At 42.4% G+C, this 25036-nt stretch overlaps 1 protein-coding gene and 1 long non-coding RNA gene across 2 annotated transcripts in view; one reads left to right on the plus strand and one right to left on the minus strand.

Moving 5' to 3' along the window:
* LOC308578357 overlaps positions 1 to 25036 on the minus strand; it is a 204628-nt gene that overhangs the window by 136376 nt on the left and 43216 nt on the right. The window lies entirely within an intron of this gene.
* On the plus strand, positions 122 to 24692 carry LOC308578151 (proliferation marker protein Ki-67-like; the record flags this gene model as incomplete). The annotated part of the gene is made up of 12 exons (XM_081178412.1): positions 122 to 234; positions 1858 to 1939; positions 2038 to 2153; positions 3804 to 3873; positions 5660 to 5738; positions 6579 to 7874; positions 11666 to 11895; positions 14373 to 14991; positions 15742 to 15872; positions 17671 to 17863; positions 23345 to 24445; positions 24676 to 24692. Exons 1-12 carry the CDS (start codon positions 143 to 145, stop codon positions 24690 to 24692), a joined length of 4026 nt encoding a protein of 1341 aa, XP_081034538.1. The 5' UTR covers positions 122 to 142.

Raw genomic sequence — 25036 nt, forward strand, 5'->3', positions numbered from 1 at the left:
GGTTTAAGAAAAGTGTAAGAAAATTGTAATTCTCTTGGTGTATTGTCTTAATAGAAAGGTGCTCATCATATATTCTAATTAGGTAAAGTTTTATTGAGTTCTCAATGTTCAATCCTTACAGGTAGGAATTACAGATGAGAAAATGCCACTTTTTGGGAAAATTGTTGTCATTAAAAAGAATGGGAGTGATGGAACTCATTTTCCGCTGACTAAAAACTCTTGTTTGTTTGGAAGGTAAGACTTATTTATTGGAAGGTATTTTGAATGTTGGAATTTAATTGTCTGAACTGTTCTTTTCACAAAGGGAAACAGTAAAATCTTTGCTACAGGAAACTCCCATTTACATGGAGGTTACGTTCCAAGGCACCACATATTTAAGTGAAATTACATATATTGGGGCACCATTGAAAAAGCCTGCAACCACCTGTTAAACTTCTAGAAACGCTTGAAAAAAAGCCAGAAATCCACCCAGCTCCACAATCACTCTCCAAATCTACTTTCTTAAACTCTCAACTCTCCATAGGCGTAAAAGGCTCCTGGGACTGCACTTGCAAAGGCTAGACTCCATTTTTGCTGTTTTCACTCTTTTAGGGCCGTATTTGCTCCTTTTTGTGCCCCTTTTGGGGATTTGCGCGTACCTGCTTGCACTTTAAAACAGCAAAACTTAAGATGTCAATTAAATTGTCAATATGCCTAAGCACTGCATCAATGTGCACATTTTAGGTTTGCACACTGGTGTAAATTTGACCTTTTTGAGAGCTAGTAGATAGGAATTTGTCTTTACTTTTGGGTTTAAATTTAATTTTTCTTCACAGTTTTGAAACTCTCAAGTGAAGCTATAATATTTTTGTGGGCAAAAATTGTTAATAGCATGCTTTCAGTGGGTCAAATGAAAGGAGCAACATTCACTTGCTATTGGAGATATAAGCATCTTTGCTGTTCTCGAATTAATGTCTCGGGATTGTCTGCTTCAAGTTCACCATACATAAAAGTCAATAGAGAGAGCTCTTTTTCAACTTTAGAGAAATTTTTGAATTGTACAACCTGCTCTGAAAGGTTGAACTTTACTAACTCCAATAGTTATTCAACCTTTCTGTTTTACATAAGCAAGTGATATCGGCAACATCTGTGTTTATCATTTCATATCTTTGGAGGGTTTTATTGGATGCAGGTGTTGCTCTGGTTTAGAGTATCTTTTCTCCAAGTATCTACGTGAATAGGTACCAGTGGCCAAGTGCATATTTAATGAAGGCAGGGGAAAGTTTATGGCAGAGGTAGCCAACCTATAGCCTGTGAGCCATATATAGTTCCCCAGGAAGTTTTTTGTGTCCTCCCTTTGCAACCTTCCAATTTGTCCATTAAAAAAATACTATTTCTTCATCGACCAGTTCTACAGGTCCCCTGTTCTGATCCATAAAATGTATTCTTTCCTATGTATATATTTATATTTTACAGAATTTAATAAATAATAATAGATTATCAAAAAAGGCTTTTAAATAGTATTGATAGAATATAAAAGCTTTTTGAAGGCAGCTTGCGAACTGCAATTCTAGCCATGGACACATTTACACTTTGGGCATGCTTGCTTTGGCATGCAGATATCATGGTTCACCCTGGACCAGTGTGGCTCTAGACCCTGAATTGATTAGCCATCTCTGGTTTATGGCATGCCAACAGTAAACATTAGTGTTTTTTTCCAGTTAAAACAAGTTCAGTTTTCATAATACTACATAGTTTGTCTTTATAATTTTTCTAATATTTGAATAGTAGCATTATGGCATTTTTTATATTAAAAACCCCTTTATCTCTGTGTAATATACAAATGTTAATCTGAAAACTGCATGATTATATTTAAAGGAAAAGAGAGTGTGACATCAGAATTCAGCTGCCTCAGGTTTCCAAAGAACATTGTAAAATCGAAGTCAATGAAAATAAGGAGGTATGCATTCTTATTTTTATTTTTTTGTATTGATTTGTTGTGTGTCTCTTGGACCTTTCTTAATTGACTGAGCTGAATATTTTTAAATCTATTTTTAGGCAACTTTGTTTAACTTAAGTCCTGCAAACCCAACAGAACTCAATGGAAATATTTTTCAGCAGCCTACGTACTTAAAGCATGGAGATGTATTCACTATTATTGATCGTTCTTTCAGGTAGGTAACAATGCTATACACAGCTATGGATCTACTTAAATAAAATTACTCTTGTCACGTTGCCTAGGTTGGGTCAAGTCACTGGAATTTTTAATGAGTTTATTTTATGTTCAGGCAACTCCTTTGTGCAGGGGTTGCATTTTGAGTCATATTGTGTGTAAGCCCATTCCATCCCCTTCTGGGTCAGAAAATGGCATGCATGGAAGGCCACACATCAATTGGACGCATGCAAAATGGTCACCACCTGTATTTCACAACTTTTATATACTGCTTGATTGTAGTAAAGCCTCTAAGCAGTTATAAAAAAGAATACGTTAAAATTATCAGTACAAGACAGTTAAAAACAGGTATTTAAAAGCATTAAAAAGATAATTAAAATCAGTAAACAAAGGGAGATTAAAATGCATTGCATCATTCAACTTGTCTGCGTAGGCTAGCCTAAACATGTTTTAAGCAGGCATTGAAAATATTACAGTCAATACTCCTATCTGATATTAGTAGGTAGAGAGTTACAAAGTATAGGTGCTGCAACACCAAAAAATTGTGGTTTTGTAACTGCGGAATGAGTGTTATGTACGTTGTGCTGTGTCAGTTCTGCCGATAGAAGTGGTTGATGGGGAGTATATGGGGTAAAGTGATGCCACAGGTAAAGTGGTCCAAAACTGTTATGGGTTTGTATACTAATAGTGACACCATGAACTTAGCCTGGTAACAAACTGGCAGCCAGTGTAGATATCTGAGCAGAGGTGTTATATGTTGATAGGATCCCAATCATTTCAGCAACTGTATTGCAGCATTCTGCATTAACTGCAGTTTCTGGGTCAGTAAAAGTGAAACTTACTTACAGTGCATTGCAGTAATCCAGCTTTGAAATCATTAATCCATGAACTACTGAGGTTACCTGGGCTTCCATTGACAAAGCTGGATCCAAAAGCACCCCCAAATTGCATACCAGCTAATTCAGCTGAAGTGTGACCCCATCCATGGCACGTAATTGATCAGTTTATTGCACATGGGATCCAGACACCTATAGTGCCTCCACCTTGGCAGGATTCAACCTCAGCTTACTTTCCCTCATCTGTCCCACCACTGTGTCCGGGCACAGGTCCAGGCTCCATGTGGCTTCTGGTGGCTTTGTATAGATTTTAAATAGCACTGGGGGATACAATTGTACCCAGGGGTACTCCATAACATAACTGTCAGAGATTCATAAAGCACTCTTCTGGTGCTGTTCTCAGGACTGCAGTAATGGAAGCCCAGTAACACAGTGATACCAGTGTCCATTCCACTGAGTCATTTCAGGAGGATACTACGGGAAATGGTATTGAAAGCTGCACAAGAGTCAAGAAGCAAGAGCAATGTCACAGTCCCCTTGTCCTGCTCTCTGTAAAGGTCAGGTCTCAGGCAGCCAAAACTGACTCTGTCTCATAGCCAAGCCTGATCCCAGAACTCATCTCCTTTATTCACCTCCCTGACTACTCAATTTGTTGCTACTTACACTTCTTGTTTGGCTCTATGACTGTTAAGGCTGGTGCTTTCTTTGCATTATCCAGCCCAAAGAGTTTTCAACAACTGGTATGCAGCCAGGGTATTTAGCTCATCAGTGGGATAAACAAATCAATATTAAGCCTACCTAATACCTTTAAACAGGTTTGAATATCCACCTTCATTACTTCCACGGAAGAGGAGTTCCAGGTCTCAAGAGAATGAAACATTACAGGTAACTCCATGAATACAAGGAAATGCACCTTTGCATTTTGCTGGACTGAATGAAATATGTAGCTATAGGTTTCCATATTCCCAATCTCCTTAAGTGGGTTTTTTACCTGCAGATGTAGGGTCTCCCTTTTTTATGTGTGGATGGCAACTGTATTCACAGAAACGTTTTAATGTCAGCACTCTTCTCTCCAAAGTAATATATTACTGAGAATGTATGCTTTTAATAGATGTTTTGGAAGCATTCTTTTAACAGCACATTTTCATATCATATTTTTTTAATGATTATGCAAGAACAACTGTATTCAAAGATGATAGATTATTTTCAAGATAGCTGTTACTCCTAGTTTAGGGGGTGAAGATAAATAAACAGCTGAAGCTTTTTCTTAAGAATAAATGGAACTAGGCTAGAGGTGGTGGGTTCTAGTGAAATCTACTCAGTTAAATTATTCGATACCATATAAATATTTACTTCAAAAATAAACCAATTACCGTATTTTTCGCCCCATAAGACGCACTTTTTCCCCTCCAAAAATGAAGGGGAAATGTGCCTGCGTCTTATGGGGCGAATGCAGGCTTTCGCTGAAGCCTGGAGAGCGAGGGGGGTCGGTGCGCACCGACCCCTCTCGCTCTCCAGGCTTCAGGAAGCTCTGCGCAACCCTCGGGAGACCGGCTCAGCTCTGCCCGGGAGCCGGGGGCGAAGCTCCGCCCCGCTCCCGGTGGCTGTGCAGAGCTGCCTGCGGTCCTGGGACCAGCGCAGCTCTGCGCTGCCATCCGGAGCGGGGCGCTAAGTTCCGCCCCGCTCCCGGTGGCCGGGCAGAGCTGCCTGCGGTCCTGGGACCAGCACAGCTCTGCCCGGCCACCGGGAGCCGGGGGAGAAGCTCCGCCCCGCTCCCGGTGGCCGTGCAGAGCTGCCTGCAGTCCTGGGACCAGCGCAGCTCTGCGCCGCCATCCCGAGCGGCACACTGCAGGCAGGTCTGCACCGGCACCCGGAGCGGGGCGCCAAGTCCTGCCCCGCTCGGGATGGCGGCACACAGCTGCCTGCCGTCCCGGAACTGCAGGCAGGTCTGCACCGGCATCCGGAGCGGGGCGCCAAGTCCCGCCCCGCTCGGGATGGCGGCACACAGCTGCCTGCCGTCCCGGGACGGCAGGCAGGTCTGCACCGGCATCCGGAGCGGGGCGCCAAGTCCCGCCCCGCTCGGGATGGCGGCACACAGCTGCCTGCCGTCCCGGGACTGCAGGCAGGTCTGCACCGGCATCCGGAGCGGGGCGCCAAGTCCCGCCCCGCTCGGGATGGCGGCACACAGCTGCCTGCCGTCCCGGGACTGCAGGCAGGTCTGCACCGGCATCCGGAGCGGGGCGCCAAGTCCCGCCCCGCTCGGGATGGCGGCACAGAGCTGCCTCCCGTCCCGGGACTGCAGGCAGGTCTGCGCCGCCATCCCGAGCGGGGCGCTAAGTCCTGCCCCGCTCGGGATGGCGGCGCAGAGCTGCCTGCCCTCCCGGGACTGGTGCACTTCTCCCCATCGCCAGCCCCACAAGCTCGGGGGACAACGGGGAGGCAGAGCGTGCCTTCCCACTGTTCCCCGACCTGGTTCTTCCAGCCCCGCACCTGGGGGGGGGAAATAAAATTTTTTTTCTTTATTTCCCCCCCAAAAAACTAGGTGTGTCTTATGGGCCGGAGCGTCTTATGGGGCGCAAAATACGGTAATACTTTCCATAGGCACAATTTTGTGAACTTCTAAAACAAATAAAACATTCATTGATCTGATACATTGTGTACAAATTTACAGGTTCTTCATATTCTGCAGGAAGAACAGGAGGAGTTGTTGCACTGTCGGAATTCAGAATCTAAAAGTCCTCAGATTTCTGGTTGGTAGTTATTTTAGCTTATTTACCACTGTTAGGCCTTGAATGGTAAGAAAATGTAAAGCTACATAAACAGATACGTAGTAGTTGAAATCAAAGCATTTACTGGGATTCTGCTGTAGGAGGGAACAGATGAAGCAAGATTTGGTGAATTAGTTTCTCCTGTAGGGATGAATGTGATCCTTGATATGGGTTGTCTCCACCCATCTCTCCAGTAACAGGAAGCAAAATATTTTAGAGAATACACCTTGTGGGCTGAGAAAACCCCTTCCAGTTCTATTTCCTGCCAGTTCCACTGCAGGTTGTATTGTCAGCTGATCCAGGCATGGCAAAAGAGAAGAAGCGGGAACTGATATTCAGACAGCCACTTTTTTTGTTTGCTCTGGATTATGATTAGAGTTCACAAGTAGATAAATCTTAATTTTATATTACAGATTATGCTGATGTTTGTCAGTGTACACACACACACACACACAGAGAGAGAGAGAGAGAGAGAGAGAGAGAGAGAGAGTCTATTGCATACACGGATAAGTTTTAAGAATCCATTCACTATGGGCATGCTATTCTCAGTATCGGTTGCAAAGTAGCTTCATATGAGTGCATTTGTGAATGTCTGAGCTGTATGTTGAGGACTTTTATGTTAAATCTTATTTTATATGTAGAAGCAGGTGTTGTTGATTTTACTTAATTCCTCAAAAATATATTTGCCCTATGATCAGAACCTTAACTGACTGTAGAATTTGGTAACACTGTTTCATCTAACTTAAGCATTATACCAAAAATAGAAATACTTTTAAAGAACACATTGTTTAAAAATGTATTCTTTTAAAAATCTCTTCTTAGAAAAGAAACTTGACTGGGAAAATCGGAATACTAATGAAAGTGACAAGACAAAAATTCAAGAATTTATTACTGGACAGTATGGCACACCCCAATCTACATACAAAACCTTCAGTTCAGAAAGGAAAAACGAAATGTCTCCCTTTAGCGAACTTTATGAATTAGTGAAGCACGAACCTGATACAAAAATAGCAGAGAAAGATGTTAGCAATGAAACATTTCTGCAGTCAAAAGAAGAACACTTAGCCAGAAAAGATGGTAATGATACCTTGGAAGAAGCTGCATCTCAGATACCACGCAGGATATCTGAAACTGGTCAAACTAAGAAGACTGAAGGTGTAATTTGGAATGAATTTGAACATTCTCGTTATATTAAAAGTCAAGAAATAAACAGTGTGATATCAAATCCAAGATCTCTTGAAAGGAACAGATCCAAAAGATCATCTTTGGGTCTTCAAGGTTATGCTGCAGAACGGAAGCAAGAAAGTGAAGGCACCAATCAGTTAAATTTCAAGAAAGCAGAAGAGAATGAACTAGATGGAACTGAAGGAATTAAAAATGCAAGTAATGATACAGATTTAACAGCAAGTAGACAAAGTGCAAAGTATTTCCATGAATCATGTTCCATAGTATCATTGGAACCTGCAGATAGAGCAGGGCGCCCTGAAAAGTCAGAAGAAGAGCCAACAAAGACAGCTGGTGTGGAAATCAAAGCTAACTTAACAGATACTTGCAGATCATTTGTAAGCATTTTGTCCATACCAAAGTCTAATAAGGAGAGTTTTCAAACTTATTCTAGTCCACGTAAGTTTTTTAAAATAAAAGGCAAGAATGAAGTGCTGGCCATAGAACCAATGCATACTCTGAAAGCAACAAATGAGATTGGTATGAACAACACACAAAAAGATAGAAACTCTGGAATCATTGCCTATTCATTTCGCTGTCGTAACAGTAAAAGCCCCCGGAGGAGCATTAAGCAAAATGAAGACTTTTTAAATGGGCGTTTTTCTACAGAGCAGATGCATATCAATTCAGAGGAGTCATTAGAAGTTCCTGTAGATACTTCTGGAACAGGTTGCATGTGCACACCTAACCAGCCACCTGAAAAAGAGGGAAACTGGCTCCAGGAGGAGGAGGAGGATGATAAAATAAAAGAACCAACAATGAAGGCCCACAACCAGAGTTTTGATAATAAACACTATATACCAGGTCATGAAAATAATGTACCAGTGCCAGCAGAGGGTGAGACTGCTTCAGAACTGAATGTGACAAGCGCATTTATTATAAAAAGAAAGTCAGGTAAATACTTGCAGTACAAGCCTAAGACTATCATTTTGAGATTGTTTCAGAAATTTGTCATGACTTTTTCTTGAACTTGTAATTTTGCTCTCTTTATGTAGTTTTATTCAAAGTCTGTTGGTTATTCTATTTATAAAACTTGTATGAATACCAAAGGAATTTGGTTACTACGATTAAGAGAAGTACAGTGCACTAAAAATAACCCCAACAGATTTTTCTCAATTTTTATCTCTTACTAGTTCTGTTTTTAAAATCTTACTTTAACAGAAAGTATCCTTACTATTTTGATACTGAAGTGTCATCATACACTCATTTTCTGACTATCAGTCTTGTATTTAGGTCCAAGAGACCTCTTTAAGGGCATACTGGGGGGGGGGGATGATTTACTTCAAAGTGACTATGGTTTTGGTTTTTTTTGTTTTTTTTGGGGGGGGGGTTTAAAAAAACACAACTTTATTTGTGGCGCTGTTGCAGAGGTCTCTGTCTTTACAAAAAAAGGGATACAGGAGGGTTTGCCCGTTTTCGAAACCCGAGTGGTAAACTCCCACCCGTCAATTACACCTTGGGAGCCTCTTCTGGTTTCTTGGCTCCTGACGGAGTGATTTGGGCATGCGCCTCAAAGGTGACAGGGATCTGGATTTCAGCAGACTGAATGGCCGGCTTGGGCAAAGGAGCCTCTATCGTCAACATGCCATCGGGGGAAAGGGAGGAGCGGACTGCAGCAGGGTCGATACCAGGGGGCAGCGTGTATTTTCTTGTGAAACATCTGGAGATGAACCCATGATCGTCCTGCCTTTCTTCATGCTTGCCTCTGTAGGCCTTTAAATATGACCTGAACCAAATTCTGCCTCTCATCCCTGCTACTGAATGGGTGAAGTTTCAGACTTGGCATAAGCCAGCTTCCCTTTTTTAAAAAAGATGGGGGGAGGGACGACATATGTTTAAAAAGAACAGATATTTAATGCTTAATATGGATGAATTGGTTAGAGTGTGGTGCTGATAATGCCAAGGTTGCAGGTTTAATCTCTGGATGGGACAGCTGCATATTCCTGCATTTCAGGGGGAGTTGCACTAGATGATTCTTCATGATCATTTACAGTTCTATGATTCTATGAATATCTGTAGGGAAATCACTGGTCACCCCAACCATCAGCATGCCTCTTGCCCTTCGGTCGGCGCCAGAAGGGAGGGAGCCTTCTAGGCTGGATGGCATGAACAGCTGTAACTTTTTTTTTTTTTTAAGAGTTTTTAAAATATTTTATTAAGGATTTTCTTGTTTTACAGAAGTGTAGTGCCTCATATATATTTTTTCCCCATGTAACATTTTTACAAATCCGTTTCATTTGTTGAGGCATTAGGGGGAGAAGAAAATAAAAATAAAAATAAAAATAAAAAAAGGAGAGAAAAAGAAAGGGGGGTGGAGAGAGGGAAGATGGATAAGGGTGGGATTGGGTGGCGGTGTTTCTATTATGTTTAATGTATGTAGAGTTTGGTGTCAGCGTGCTTTTGTTGTTCACTTGTGTTCCTTTGGTGGTGAGAGAGGTTGGGGTTGGCCTAGGGTGTGATTGTTTGCTTGTGATTGGCTGTGGTGATCTTGGTTTTCGTGTGTGAGTGAGGTGGGTGGGTGTTTTGGATCAGGTTAGCCATATTGATTTGTATGCTGTTGGTGGATTATTGTCATTGTCCTGTTGGGCTGTGTGTGTGATAAAGGGGAGCCATACCGGGGTGAAGGCATCTTCTTCTGTTTGTCCCCGTGTCAGTTTCAGTTTATTAGTTAATTTTTCTAGTAGGGCTGTTTCCCATACTATTTGGTACCATTGGTCCATGCTTACTCCTGACAGGTCTCTCCAGTGTCTGGTTATGGTGTTTCTGGCTGCTGAGAGCAGGTGGGTTATGAGTTCTTTGTGGTGTAAATGGGCATTGTTGTCTTGGAAGATGTTTAGTAGGGCCAATTCTGGGGTGGTGTCTATTACTTGCTTAGTTATTTTACAAATTTCTTGTATGGCTGTTGTCCAGAACAGTTGGATTTTGGGACACTCCCACCACATGTGGAAGTATGTGCCTGTGGAGGTGCACCCTCTCCAGCATTTTGGTGAGGTTCCTGGGTGTATTAGCGCTAGTTTCCTTGGTGTTAGGTACCACCTGTAGGTGAGTTTCAAAGTGACTATGGTTTTAAAAATAGGCTTCTGTTGGTATCACCAAGAGTTTAACAAAAACTATTCGGAATATGTGACCTGACAGTGTTAAGAAAAGAGAAAGCAAAACAGAAACAGAAACAAATGCCTAAGTTTCTGTTAGGGATCTTCTACTGGAGCGCAGTAGAAGGAGTTTCAGTATAACCCTATAGAACATTACAAATATGAAATCAGTATTGCAGATTTTAACTATGAGTATGTTAAGTCTTCTGTCAGGACAAAACAAACCTGGAGCAGAAATAACCCCCTAGACCAGGGGGCAGCAAATTTTTTCAGCAGGGGGCTGGTCCACTGTCCTTCAGACCTTGTGGGCGACCGGACTATATGGGGGGGGGGGTGAACGAATTCCTATTCCCCACAAATAACCCAGAGATGTATTTTAAATAAAAGCACACATTCTACTCATGTAAAAACATGCTGATTCCCAGACCATCCACGGGCTGGATTGAGAAGGCAATTGGGCCGGATCTGTCCCCTGGGCCTTAGTTTGCCTATCCATGCCCTAGACTAAAAGTTAATCAGGGGGGTCCAAAAGACCTGCAATCTTTTGTGACAGGTTTTTGTATGCACAGAAAAAAATCTCCAGTGCTCTTGAATTGGTGCAAATACATAAAAGATGAAATTTTAGTTATCACTCCAGAAAACAATGAATTAACAATAAATAATATTCAAATTATACTGACACTCAGTATGTAGTAACCAATTCACAGAAGAAAAAAATCTTTTTCATCACTTAACTATCTTCTTGGTCATTATATCAGTTTCTGTGATGTTCCTTATTTTAGCCAACTACAAGTTTGAATAGGATACCTCATTCTCCATTTGGTTCCAATAATAATATTTGTTTATTATTATTGTTTATTAGCAAGTTCCATGTCAGCTTTCACACTTTAAAAGTATTTCATATAACCTAAAGCATCGTCATTGCAGGTAAACGTACAAAATACCTCAATATCAAGGCAATTTGAAAACTTATATTTTTACGTGTTTTTGGACAAATCCAATAGATTTCATTAATTAGTCTATCCCTGCTATCAAGTAATCCTGCTTATTTAACATAGTAAACAAAAATCAACAATAGCCTACCTTTACATTCTGAAACCACCAAACCTCTTGCTGATCATGAGGTCAGCAGTGCTACGGGGTGAGCTCCCATTGCTCTATCTCAGCTCCTGCCAACCTAGCAGTTCAAAAGCATACAAGTGCGAGTAGTTAAATAGGTACCACTGCAGTGGGAAGGTAAATGGCATTTACATGCTCTCTGGCTTCCGTCATGGTGTACCATTGCACCAGAAGTGGTTTAGCCATGCTGGCCACATGACCTGGAAAAGTTGTCTGCAGACAAATGCTGGCCCCCTCGGCATGAAAGCGGAGGTGAGCGACGTACTCCATAGTTGAAGCCAACTGGACTTAACTGTCCAGGGGTCCTTTACTTTTACCTTTTACTCCCTTTGTGATTGGAGCTAAATATTTATGTTGGAATTCAGAATAACTTTCTTCTGTCTTTCTTTTAGATAAATTACCTAAAATGAATCAACCTTCTGATTAGCTTTGTAACTTGGTATATTGAATTTGGTATGTTTTGCTCTTTTGTAGAAGTTAAGAAATCACCTAAAAAGCGGAAGGACGAAGAACCTGACATATTAATTCAGCCTCTTGGAAAGAGAAAGAGGGTGTCCTTTGGTGGGCACTTGAGTCCTGAACTGTTTGATAAATGCTTACCTCCAAACTCACCACTTAAAAGAGGTGCAACTCCAGCACGACTGAGCTTGCCATTTGGAAACTCGCCTCGAGCGGTTTTGAAATTTAGACAATCTCGAATCAAGGTAAATAATTTTCTGTACTGAAATGCCTCAAAAGCACCCAGATCAAGTCTTCTGCTTCTCATTCTTCGTGTGTGTGTGTGTGTGTTTCTAACAATCCTGTACATGCATACTTAGATATAAGTCCCATTGGGTGAAATCCAACATTGTGTAAGAAAACTCCTTCCCCTGTTGCTCTGTATGCCCCCCCCCCGCACCAAATCTCCAGAGGGTCCAAAGACTTTGAAGCAGGATTGGTGGACACATGAGAGCTGGGGTGCAGGGAAGAAGGCCCCCTTGAGAGTAAATTTGTTCTAATGCCACAATATAATTGGATATTATCCATTCCTTCCAATGGGGCTTACAAGTAAGTAGGTATTGGATCCCTGCCTAAAATTTTTTAATTCAGAAGTTGTCAGGGTAAATGAAGTGTCCTTGAGACAGGTTTATGATCTTGAATGCAGGGAAATATTATTTCCAGCGTGGGTTGAGCAAGTTCCAGTTGCTTGACCATTTGCTTCAGAGGTCTTGTTCCCTGACAAATGCTAGCAAGGGAAGACTTGTTTCCACCATGGGATGAGTGGGGTCTAGCCCCACTCCCTTGTTTTCACCTGCTGTACAATAACTCTTGAGAACTGGCATTTTTATTAAAAGTTGGATTATGAGTAAAAATAAATAAAATTGCAGCAAGGGACAACATGACTCCATCGTGGGTTGGAGCAAGTAGTTTGATGTTACTGTTCTGTATTGTGGTTTTTCTATTTAGTAGTTGTAGTGATTGTATTTCATTTTATCATGTTGTGTGCTGTCCTGTGCTTCGTTTGAGGAAGGCCTCTCAAAGATAAGTGTTTTATCTTATTTAAAAGAAATGAGCAGAAAAGATGTCTACTTGAATGAATGCAGTGCATTCTCACTGAATAAAAGTTCTTAATTTTGGCTTGACAGTGCCCTTTAAAAAAGGAGGAGGAAAGCTCTCATTTAAGGAGAAGGGCTAGGACAGGTTTGAGGAACCTCTGGCTTGCAGGCCAATCTTGGCTTGACAGGCTTCCCCATTGGCCCACAAGTGAGGGAGGCAGTTGGCCAAACCAGCTTAAGTCCCTTCCGAAGCACCCAACAATCAGCTGGTTGTTGGGAGCCTTTGAAGCAGTGCACAAAGCAGGAACCCAGTGGCTGATGCAAAGCGAAGATGTTCCTACTTGGTTCAGGTGTCATGTCCCTCCTTTCATTTCAGCAACTGGATTTACAAAGAAACAACTATTGAAATGATGTGGAAAAACACGTCGCTTTTAACAGTGCCTTGCTGCCTGCTAGTGCTTTGAAGTCTTAAATTTGGGGTTTCAGAGCACCAAATCCCTTGACATCATTTGTGATTTCAGCAGGAGGATGGCCCCGCACACTTGTAAAATTTGGCCTGCTAGACTGGCCTGTGGATCCAAAAAGGTTCCTTTTCTCTGGGCTAGGACATGATGTGTGTCTGTGTGGTTTCTTCCTAGGCCTCTTCATGTGTCTGGCCTTCCAGATTTTGGTGGATTATAGCTCTCATCATCATTAACCATTGGCTCTACTCACTGGAGCTGATATGAGTTAGGCCAGAAGTCGCCAAACTTTGAACCAGTGAGCCCATCTTAAATTTGGAGAAAGTGCTGTTCTTGCTAATCACAAAATGGCTGCCGCGGGTTAGCTTTTTATTATAAAATGGCTGCTAAGTCTAAAAGTATGGAAAAAGAGACATAATTATAGAATGATGCAGACATGCCACCCCATTAGTGAAGACATGAGCACATGCACCAACCACTACTGCATTCTCTCCCAGGAAGAAGCTCTTTATACTTTAATCCTGGCATCCAGTGACATGTGGACATGTTCATAGGTGTAGCTGGCTAAGTGCAAACAAACTGAGCAAGAAGAGCAAGCTATTTCTTATGTATTGTGGATTTTTGATGAGATACTTACTGAGGTATTTCATGGGTGCCAAAGGGGGGTCCTGCTACCTGCAGGACACCAAAAGGTTTCTTATCCCTATTTACCCAAGAAAGAAAGGTTAATTGAAAAGGAGCACTTAACAGTTTGTGTGTCAAAGTATGTAGCTCTAACTTCACATGCTTTTCTGTAGATAATAGGGGCACGGTTGCCAATGTAGATGTCCAAAATAATTTGTCTTAACAAACCAGCTTGTGCAGATGTTATAGTAAGGAGATGCACTTGAATGAAGTACCAGTTACAACTACTTAGTTCCTGGGCAACTACTGAAATCTGTAAGTGGATATTTATACTTCAAATTGCTATCCTGTACTTCCTCTAAGGATCTCAGGACAACATAGAGAACATTTTATCTATTCAACCACTGCAGTATGATACGGTTGTAAACCTAAGTGGTACACTAGATTCCCAAATTCAGGTCTCCTCAGTTTAAGTTCTGCTTATGTGCTATGCCACATTTGATATCTCATTAGAAGTTCTTTGTATTAACTTTTTAAAAAATCCCTCTTCTTTCTCTACAGAGTTTCCCTGAAGGGGTTCAGCATGAGAATAGTTCATCTAAGAATGCTGCCTCACCCTCAGCACGCAGGTCTCCAGTTGCCTCGCCCACAGCACGCAGGTCTCCGGTTGCCTCACCCGCAGCACGCAAGTCTTTGGTTGCCTCGCCCACAGCACGCAAATCTTCGGTTGCCTCTCCCGCAGCACGCCGGTCTTCAATTGCCTCGCCCGCAGCACGCCGGTCTCCGGTTGCCTCGCCCGCAGCACGCAGGTCTCCAGTTGCCTCACCTCCAGCACGCAGGTCACCGGTTGCCTCGCCTCCAGCACGCAGGTCTCCGGTTGCTTCGCCCCCAGCCACTTTTTCTTTTGATGCACCCCAAAGAAGAGGTCGCTTTTCAGTTTCTCATGTTACCAGCCCACCTTCAGAAGCACAGGATGCTCTTTCCAGTCAGATGAACGGAGATGAAGAAGAGTTCACTGAAGTAAAGACATCTGAACCTACTGTTCAAGAATGCAAAGCTGCTCGTTCAACAAAGAGGAGCAAAAATGCTACTCCAAGAAGTTCTTTGTGTAGGAGAAGTGGAGTAATGGGTGTAATTCACTCTAAAAGGCAAAGTGGGGCTTCCAAAGCCAACTTGATAGGTTTGTCATTATTGCTTTGTTAGTGTCTTTTGATGTTCCACAAAACAATCAGATACAGCATATAGTATTCTAAAAGACTGCAGGGTTTACCAGCCTTTTTGGATCAGTGGGCACAGTTTGAATTTTGATAGAGTGAGGGTGCCCATCACAAAATAGCTACTATGAGAGATGTGTGGCCTAACACCAAATGGCTACAATAAGGAGTATGGTCTAACACAGAATTAGAGAGAGAGCCACCCTCAAATCTTATGCTAACCATGGGAAGTCATTTAGGTCCTACTAATCCTGATTGTGGAGATAACACCAATGCTGTAACGGGACATTACTCAGTACCAGGACAAATATACAAGGTGGTCACACCACACTCAATTTCATTTCACAGAAATTGCTCAAACTTGGGCCCCCAGCTGTTGTTGGCACACAACTCCCATAATCCCTAGCTAGCAAGACCAGTGGTCAGGGATGATGGGACCAAGTTTGAGAAACACTGGCTTAGAAGATACATGCACATTTTGTCCCCTATTTGTGGGAGGGCTAGACAGTTGTGGGTTTTTTAATTAAAAAAATAAAGCTTGGAATTGGCACATGTCCAGAGGTACTAATGAAAGCCTTCATGGGCATCAGGCTGACAACCCTGGCTTAAAAATGCATTAGAACAAATGAATCTACAAATCTAGAAAATGTTGGTTTTATTAAAAATGTGTTTTAAGCATAGAAATAACTAGCAATCTTGAACAATTATCATTCCAGTTGCAAAGTCTTGGGCAGATATAGTGAAACAGGGTGTTCCAAAATCTCAAGTAAGCAGTGCTGCAAAATGTGGTCTTAAAAGATCAGCCAAGAAGAGGTCAGCCAAGAAGAACTCAACAAAACCATCAAAGGTAATTCTCTAGCAGTGATCAAAACTAATACCCTGCATTTAGTAAATATATTGAAGCATTCCATTTTCCAGTCATTAAATGCCAGAGTCTGGAATTCTTTGAAACCAGGGATGGGAAGGGCCTTTAGCTTTTTGATAGATGGTCTGTATCCATGAAGTACCAGTTTCAGTCCCTGGCACTTCTAGACAACTTGAGATCTATTCCACCAAGTCAGAATAGACATCACTGGGATGGATGGACCAATAGTTCTGCTTTGTATAAGGCAGCTTCAAATGTCCTCCACCTTGCCCCCCCCCCCCAATAATTGCATGGAATTCCAGAGCAAATGTGCAGATCAGATTCTTTCCCCCTACTCTGAGTTTGGAGATGTGTTCTCTTGGTGTGCATGCCTTTTGGATAATGAAACCAGCCTGAATTACCACATTGGAGTATATATGAGTAATATAAAGCACAGCAGTTTGTAAAGTAGGTTAAAACTAGGCTTGGGAAAATTATGGATAAGTTGATGTTGCTAATGTTAATGAGTATGCATCATATTTTCTTTTGAGAGAGGATATGGTAAAATGAATGGAGATGAATTCTAGGTGCATGATGAGAGCAAGTAGAAAGGCAGCCAATGTCTGGTAGATGGAGCAAGACCATGTTTTGTCCACAAACCAAAGTGGCTTGCCCACACACTGGGCCACAAGCAAAAAGAAATAATGTTTTAAGAGCTGTGTTTGCTACTTAAAAGCTTGTAGGTTAAGTAAAACAGGCTGAATGATCTGTAAGAACAATGGCTTCTAGCCAACATTGTCTGCGCACATGCAAAGCAGATCTCCGCTTGAGAAACAGGACTACATCTTACTGTTTGTTGTCAAACAATTACCAAGTACCCAGTATCCTGAAAGTAAATGGGTAGACACTTCTAAAGCATTTCCAACGTAATATTAGCTTTTTGCAATGAGAGAAAGAGCCAGAAGATACATATGTGGAGAGGAAATGTAGCCACAAGTGAAAAGTTTTCAAGTGCCTTTCACACAGCTTTCCTCTTGTATTATAATAATTCAAACTATGAATTACTATTTGATTACTTTAGGAATAAAGAGAGTTTTCTATATTCAAACTACTACAATTACAATTAAGTCCTTTAGAATTCATGCTGCTTAATGTAATGTAGTTAGTTAACAGCATGTAATGAACCAGGAAGGTTCAGTTCAAACTTTAGTTCAGCCACGAAATCATTGGATCAGCCATACTCTGTCAAGCATCTAATCTGTAATATGGGTGTAATACTCTTGTAGCCTTACAGGATGTTAAGCAGTTTGAATACCATTCTGTACTATTATTCTCTTATTATCAAACACCTCTATATTAAATACATACATAAATGGACTTTATCAAATAAGATATGCAAAATTGGATTTCCCATGCTATTCTTGCAGTCTTTTCTCAGTACTACTTAAGTAAAAGGATGGAAATGACTTAGAATTGGCAAAAGCCACCCTAAGCAACAGTGCAACAATGCACTGAGAATTTTTAGTATGTTGTTGGGGAGGCAAGATGTGACTGGCCAGATGTGAGCTCTATGTTTGTAGTTTCTGCTGCTGCCAAGCAGCAAAATGTTTCAAGAAGGAAAAATGGATGAAAGCTCTGTCTGCTTTTTTTTGCTTGGATTTATTGTGCATGCTGGACTTGACATTCAGAATTGTATCCAACTTTGAAGTAAATGGTAATTGAGCTGCGAGCACCAGGACTTACATGCACTCTGAGCCTCAGTGATCAGACTCAAAGGTTTAATTGTATATTTTGTTTTCAGAACAATGTTTCCATGCTAAAAACGCCAATAAGAAAAGTCCAGGGTCACTTTACTACAGGATATGCAAATTCCCCTGCTCCAATTGTGATTGGAAAAGCTCATACCAGTATTGTGAATGCTGCTGTACAAGTCCCTAAAGTGATGATCAACTATCCTTTGAAGAAACATGATGACTTAAATGAAAGTTTTACAGGTAAATTGTTAGTGTTTTGGTGAAATGATTTTTTTTCTTGTACAGTACCAAATATTTTGCAAGCCTATAAGGAGTTCACTTGCATCCCATGGAAAATGGTTGGATTGGTCATATAAAGAACTTGGTTGGTTTTACTGTCTGAAACAAACACATGCTGTTCTAACAAAATCAAACCTAGTTTGTACAAAGTAGCATTCTGTTTAAGTCAGTGACGGGCCAGAAAGACCTATGTTTAAATCTCTGCTCATCCATGAATCTTACTTGGTGCCCTTCAACTAGTCAATATATCTCAACGTATCTATGTTTTTGCAAGGATAAAGCTGTAGTAATGGAGAAAGTGCATGTATGTCACAAAGTTCCAAGTATATTTCGTAAAAAACCATTGGCTGCTAGTGCCATCTTAAGATATATTTATCCTATCACATGAGGAAGTTCACATCCTAAGATGGCACTTGCTATAAGACTTTCTTATGGCTTTGATCCACAGAACTGTGAATGGAAGGATAAAATAGATTGGTGCTGTTTTGTTAACTTTTTAAGAAGACCTGCTGGAGCTAACCCAAAGGCTTTCTGGGCCAACATACTGTTTCCCGGAGTAGCCAACCGGATCACTATGGGAAGCCCACAAGCAGGGCAGGATGGCAATAGCCTTCTTGTTTCACTGCAGCATGCTACTCTGATATGCTCCCAGTCCTCTAAAAGTGTAAGGTTAGGACTGGACTAACCCTAGGTGATATTGAACCCAGCAAGACGCTCAGAGCTGTAGGAATGCACAACCTGCAAGGAGCAGGGGGAGCAGTCTGAGAGAATAATCTTGCAAAGCCCTTTTGGGCCTTTGCTAAGATCAAAGCTCCCAATTGAGTATCCTTGGGCACATCCAGATTACCCTAGTTCTAGCTCTGGTTCATTCTGCTCCCAGGCATGAGGAAGTGACAACAGATTAGGAGTTAGTTGCTTTTCCTCACACAGCACATCTGTTAGTCAGAAACAGTCACCGCATGATCAAAATAAGCTTTCCGCTTGCATTTAACTATTTTTATATGCAAATCTGGGCAGATTTAATAGCTAGCATTTTTTAAATTGTATGTAAAACCTATAGTGTGTGTTTGTCTGTAGTACAGCATTAGGTGTACAGTAAAACTTTAAGAAATAAAAGCTGCTCAGTCTTATCAATCCCTAATTGCCAGAAAATTATATTGCGAACATGCATACAGGAAAGTGATGAATATAAGGCACTAAGTGGTTTTTAACATTGGCAACTTACCCATTCTTGACTATAGTAAGATTTTTATCCATGCCAATTTACCAACTCTCAGTTTTGCCAACAGATGGCACTGTGATATTATTTTAAAGGTAGGTCAATATCTAAACCAAGTGTAATACAGTAGTGATACCATCATATAATGGTCCAAAAATACGCAGTCATTTCATCATACTAATACTGGTTTTAAATGCCCCCGAATGAAAGTTGCTCTTTTGCTAAAATCCCTATTTACCTGTTTAATCTGGAAGCATGTGAATTTAGTAATTTCTCAAACTCATATTAGTCTTAATTATGAACTAGTCTTTTAATTCCGCCCTCTCCCACCCCACAATGATGGGTTTTTAAATTTAGATTAGATTTGCTTAATTCTGTTTTGCTATTCTCAGCAACGGGGGAAATGGGTATGCTGGGTACTGAAGGTCCATTTCTAGTTAGAAATCATTCGAACTAGCTAGTGAGATCTTGTAGTGAACTCAGTGCTTGTAGTGTAGCAGCATATATGCAGAGCCCTAATAAGGCCCTTTCCCCAAGTGTTTCAAAATATATAATACTGGGGGTTTGAATTGAGCACAGGTGTCCCGCTGCCCTACTCTTCATGCTGAGCCAGTCAGAGAACCCCCTCCCAGCAGAAAGCCACAAATAGGGTGTTCCAAGGGGTAGGGCTGAGATAGCCCAGAACTGATGGATCCCAAGCCAGTCTTGCAGCTTTCATTGGCTAGCACTGGGCCCAATCAAGACTTGATGCAGGGATCAGGTCCGAACCTTCCCTCTTCATTATATTTTTAAATTTTCTATACTTCAATATAGAGAAGAAAAGAGGTGTAGTTCCTCTGTTCCTGCCTGATTTTTGTTGACAGTTGCTGCGTTTTTTTACGGAAGCACAGCTTGCCAGAGTGAAAGAATCTTACTTCTTGGAGACTGGGAAGGAAATCAGGATTTTACATGGAAGCATAGGTGCTCGCTTCCCTATTGCAAGAATGTATGTGGGTTTATTGAACCATGCAATATAGATTTATAGAATACTAGTATAATTTAAAGTTGAAAATGTCTTCATGGCATCTTTCTTTCTTTGCCTACTAATCGGTAAAGGTAAAGCGACCCCTGACCATTAGTATCTGTTCATTTCTGCTTCCCTGGAGAAAATGAGTCCTTATTGAAAGGGTTTATGCTCTGCTTCCAAGGCATGTGCTCCAGCAACATTGGTAGGGCTTCTTGTGTTCCTGCTGCCATCTTTCAGCATGGGTACCTTCTCTTGCATTTGGTAAAGGGGCCCCTGACCATTAGGTCCAGTCGTGACCGACTCTGGGGTTGCAGCGCTCATCTCGCTTTATTGGCAGAGGGAACCGGCGTACAGCTTCCGGGTCATGTAGCCAGCATGACTAAGACGCTTCTGGCATGGAAACGCCATTTACCTTCCCGCCACAGCAGTACCTATTTATCTACTTGCACTTTGATGTGCTTTTGAACTGCTAGGTTGGCAGGAGCAGGGACCGAGCAATGGGAGCTCACCCCGTCACGGGGATTCAAACCACCAACCTTCTGATCGGCAAGTCCTAGGCTCTGTGGTTTAACCCACAGCGCCACCCGTGTCCCCATCTGTAAAGGTAGCATGTAATAAATCATTAGCGGGAAGAGGAATTGATACATCATCAACAGCTATCACAGTTTGTTCAGACTAATGGGTGATAAACTACCATGTGGCTGTAAACTGCCATGAACATTAATGTTTGAAAATCTTGTGTGATGTTGTAGTCTGGGATTGCACTGTATATAAGACTGTTCTTCTGGGGAGCAGTCAAGCAAAGAGAATGAATTCTTAATAGTTATGTTTTCCCTTGCTCCCAATTGCAAACAAACTACAGTGGTACCCCGCAAGACGAATGCCTCGCAAGACGGAAAACCCGCAAGACGAAAGGGTTTTCTGTTTTGGAGGCGCTTCGCAAGACGAATTTCCCTATGGGCTTGCATCGCAAGACGAAAGCCCATAGGGAAATGCTGGCGGTCGGGAGCAAAGACTTTCGCCCACAGCCGGCCTTCAGAAGAGGACCTCTTCTGAAGGCCGGCGGGGGGCAAAAGTCTTTGCTCCCCCCCGCCTGCCTTCCCCCCGCCTGCCCCGGGCGATCTTAAAATGCTGGCGGGCGGGAGCGAAGCGTTCGCTGCCGACCCCCAGCATTTTAAAATCTCCAAGGGACAGCAGAGAAGTCTCTGTCCCGGGGAGATTTTAAAATGCTGGGGGTTGGGAGCGAAGCGTTTGCTGCCGACCCCCAGCATTTTAAAATCTCCCCGTGTCCCGGGGAGGTTTTAAAATGCTGGGGGTCGGGAGCGAAGCGCTGCCGAGCCCCAGCATTTTAAAATCTCCCCGTGTCCCGGGAAGATTTTAAAATGCTGGGGGTCGGCAGCGCTTCGCTCCCGACCCCCAGCATTTTAAAACGCTGTTCCGAAGGGGGGGGGGGCGGGAACACCTGCCCCAGCCGCCCCACTTCGGAACGCTGTTCCGAAGCGGGGAGGGGGGGCGGGGACACCTGCCCCAGCCGCCCCACTTCGGAACGCTGTTCCAAAGCGGGGAGGGGGGCGGGGACACCTGCCCCAGCCGCCCCACTTCGGAACGCTGTTCCGAAGCGGGGAGGGGGGGCGGGGACACCTGCCCCAGCCGCCCCACTTCGGAACGCTGTTGCGGGGCGGGGGGCGGGAACACCTTCTGAAGGCGGGCAGGGGGCGAAAGTCTTTGTCCCCCCTGCCTGCCTTCCCAGGGGCTTTTAAATCGCCCCGGACAGCGGAGAAGTCCTCCGCTGTCCGGGGCGATTTTAAAATGCCGCCCGCCAGCATTTTAAGATCGCCCCAGACAGCGGAGAAGTCCTCCGCTGTCCCAGGGTTTTTTAAAATGCTGGGGGTGGGAAGAAAAGCCCTTGTACCCCCCCCCCCAGCCTTCAGAAGAGGTCCGGGGACAGACTGTCCCCGGACCTGGTCTGAAGGCGGTTTCCCTAGGAACGCATTAATTGATTTTCAATGCATTCCTATGGGAAACCGTGCATCGCAAGACGAAAAAACCGCAAGACGAAGAGACTTGCGGAACGAATTAATTAGGTCCAGTTATAGAGATTAATTTTTTTAATGTGTGGGCATCGAAATCTGTTGTCATTGTACCGCTTTATGTGCACCTTATGTCCTAAAGCACACAATGGCAATAGGAAAGCGACTGATTGAAAATGGGATCCTTATTTTACTGGTGTTCCAATTTGATGCTTGCAGTATATCTGAATGGGACACAGCTGGTGCTGTGGTCTAAACCACTAAGACTTGGGCTTGCCGATCAAAAGGTTGGCGGTTCGAATTCCCGCGACGGGGTGAGCTCCCGTTTCTCCATCCCAGTTCCTGCCAACCTAGCAGTTCGGAAGCACGTCAAAGTGCAAGTAGATAAACAGGCGGGAAGGTAAACGGCGTTTCTGTGCGCTGCTCTGGTTTCGCCAGAAGCGACTTAGTCATGCTGGCTACATTACCCGGAAAAACTGTCTGTGGACAAACGTCAGCTCCCTCTGCCAGTAAAGCAAAATGAGCGCCCCAACCCCAGAGTCGTTTGCGACTAGACTTAACTGTCAGGGGTCCTTTACCTTCACCTTTTTTAGAATATCTGAAAGGGTAATGGATGAAGCTGACTTGCATGATTTTTACACATTGATTCTTGAGTGTATAGATAATGCACATTAGGTTGTAAGTGTGGGAGCTCTGTGCAAAGGGTTCTTTTGAACAAACAAGCCAGGGCTCATCTAACGGCACACATTGGATTTGAATTCCAGCATAGGACTACAAGAACCCATCACTAAGTAATGTTTAGGTGAAATCGTGAGCCCATTCTAAATGTAACTTAGTATTTCTAAGGCTATGTGTGGCTAAGAAGTGCTTAACTTGGTTGCATTTTATTCATCTTGAAGCATTCTTCATAATTACAACAAAACTTGAATAATTTTATTTATGAGATTCTGGAATATGAAGGTTTGGGAAAGCACTGTAAAGTGGCATAATCTGCAAATAGTGGTGTATTGTTAAAGTTAAGAATGATTAATAGCACAAGATATAAATATCACGTGGCAAAATATAAAAGCAAATTTATGAAGCAATGTAGTATTCCTCTGGGACTTCTTGGCTAATAAGTGTGTTTACTACTCTTCACAATCACCATATCCTGAGAAATAACATTGAATGTGCTTTTCTTTTTTAAGAGTCCATGAGAAATGACTGTGAAAATAAAGAAGCAAAACTGGAATCATCACCTAAACGAATATCTCCTTTGCCAAAACCAAAGGACAACAGTAAAAATATTTCAGAATTAAAAGACAAGTTGGGACATGTTGCATGTAACACATTTAGTGAATTAAAATCAGAAGCAGTGATAGAACCTGTTGAAATAAAGTGTGTTTCAGAAAGCCATCAGCTAAAGGGAATGGACTCTGAAAACGGACACAAAATTGATTTTGTGAAAAAAACAGTTGCAAATTCTGGGGCAGTAGATATAGAAATCATTGGACCATTGCCTTCAGCTAGAAGAACTAGAAGAGGGGAAGCTGATGAATCCAGATCCGTAAAAGAACATGATGCAAAAAATACACAGAGGCATACAAGCAGCACCCAGAGAGCAGAATCAGTCAATTGTGTGCAGGCTAATGAAAACTTTGACCAGAACATCACTGAAATAAATCTAAAGCAAGAATCTGAAAGCAACACATCTGCAGTTGAAAGTGAGGGGGGAAAGGCAGCTCAACAAACTAAGGCAAGTTTAGAATTAGAAGAAAATGCAGAAATACAAGACAAAATAAAAAACCAAAAATTTGAAACTTCAGGAGTGGAAAGCGCTGAAAATGTCATACTTAAAAGAAATAGAAGAGGAAAGGCTGCTTCAATACAAGCAGAATTGTTTACAACAAACACAGATGTTAATGAGGCTAAAAAGGAAAGTCTAAGACACACAACACCTAAAACACAGGTTTTGGAAAAGACTGCAACAGATGTTAAAGAAAATAATGTTAGGAGAAGGAAAGGGATGAAAGTTCATCTTCTGTGTGATAATTCTGTATCACTTGGGGAAAAACATATGCTTGGAGATAAGGATGGTGCTTATGAAGAACAAAAGAGTACTTCCATTGCGTCACAGCCAGGCATGCAGGAAATTCAAAATGAAGAGAATCCTGATGAAGCGCAAAAGGTGCCATTGGAAAGTGTGCAAACTCCTGAGGAGCATAGTCCACCAAGAAGGCAGACAGTAGCACCCAGGAGAGGAAGAATCAAGCGAGCCATTTCCCAGGAAACAACTACAGAATGTGACAGTAAACAGACAGTTGATACAGAAGACCAAAATATGCTTGTCACTGTAAAAGAGAATCGACCAAAAAGGGGCAGGGGAAGAAGAGCTGTTCCTGAATGCCAGATATCACCTCTTTTGGAAAACGTTGCTCTTACAAAAGAGAGTCCAACAGTGGACAGCTTTAGTTCTACCCAAGGAAAATGTTCTTTGCAAGAAACTCAGACTAAAGAGAATCTTGATGAAATGCCTAAGATGCCCTTGGAAAGTGAGCAACCTCTTTTAGAGCACAGTCCACCAAAAAGACAGAAGATAGCAAAAGGAAACCCACCGAGGAGAGGTAGAAGCAAACAAACCATCTCTCCTGAAACACTCACTGAATGTGACAGTAAACAAGCAGCTGATACAGAAGACCAAAATATGCCTGTCACTGTAAAAGAGAATCAGCCAAAAAGGGGCAGGGGGAGAAGAGCTGCTCCTGTATGTTCAGTGACATTGCCTCTGGAAGACATTCCACTTACATATGAGGGCCCAACAGCAAACAGCATTAGTTCTGCCCCAGGAAAGTGTTCTTTAGATGAAGTTCAAAAAGAAGAGAAACCTAATGAAACTGAGG

The sequence above is a fragment of the Podarcis bocagei genome (genome assembly GCF_964188305.1).
Source record: "Podarcis bocagei genome assembly, chromosome: W".
Classification (NCBI taxonomy): domain Eukaryota; kingdom Metazoa; phylum Chordata; class Lepidosauria; order Squamata; family Lacertidae; genus Podarcis; species Podarcis bocagei.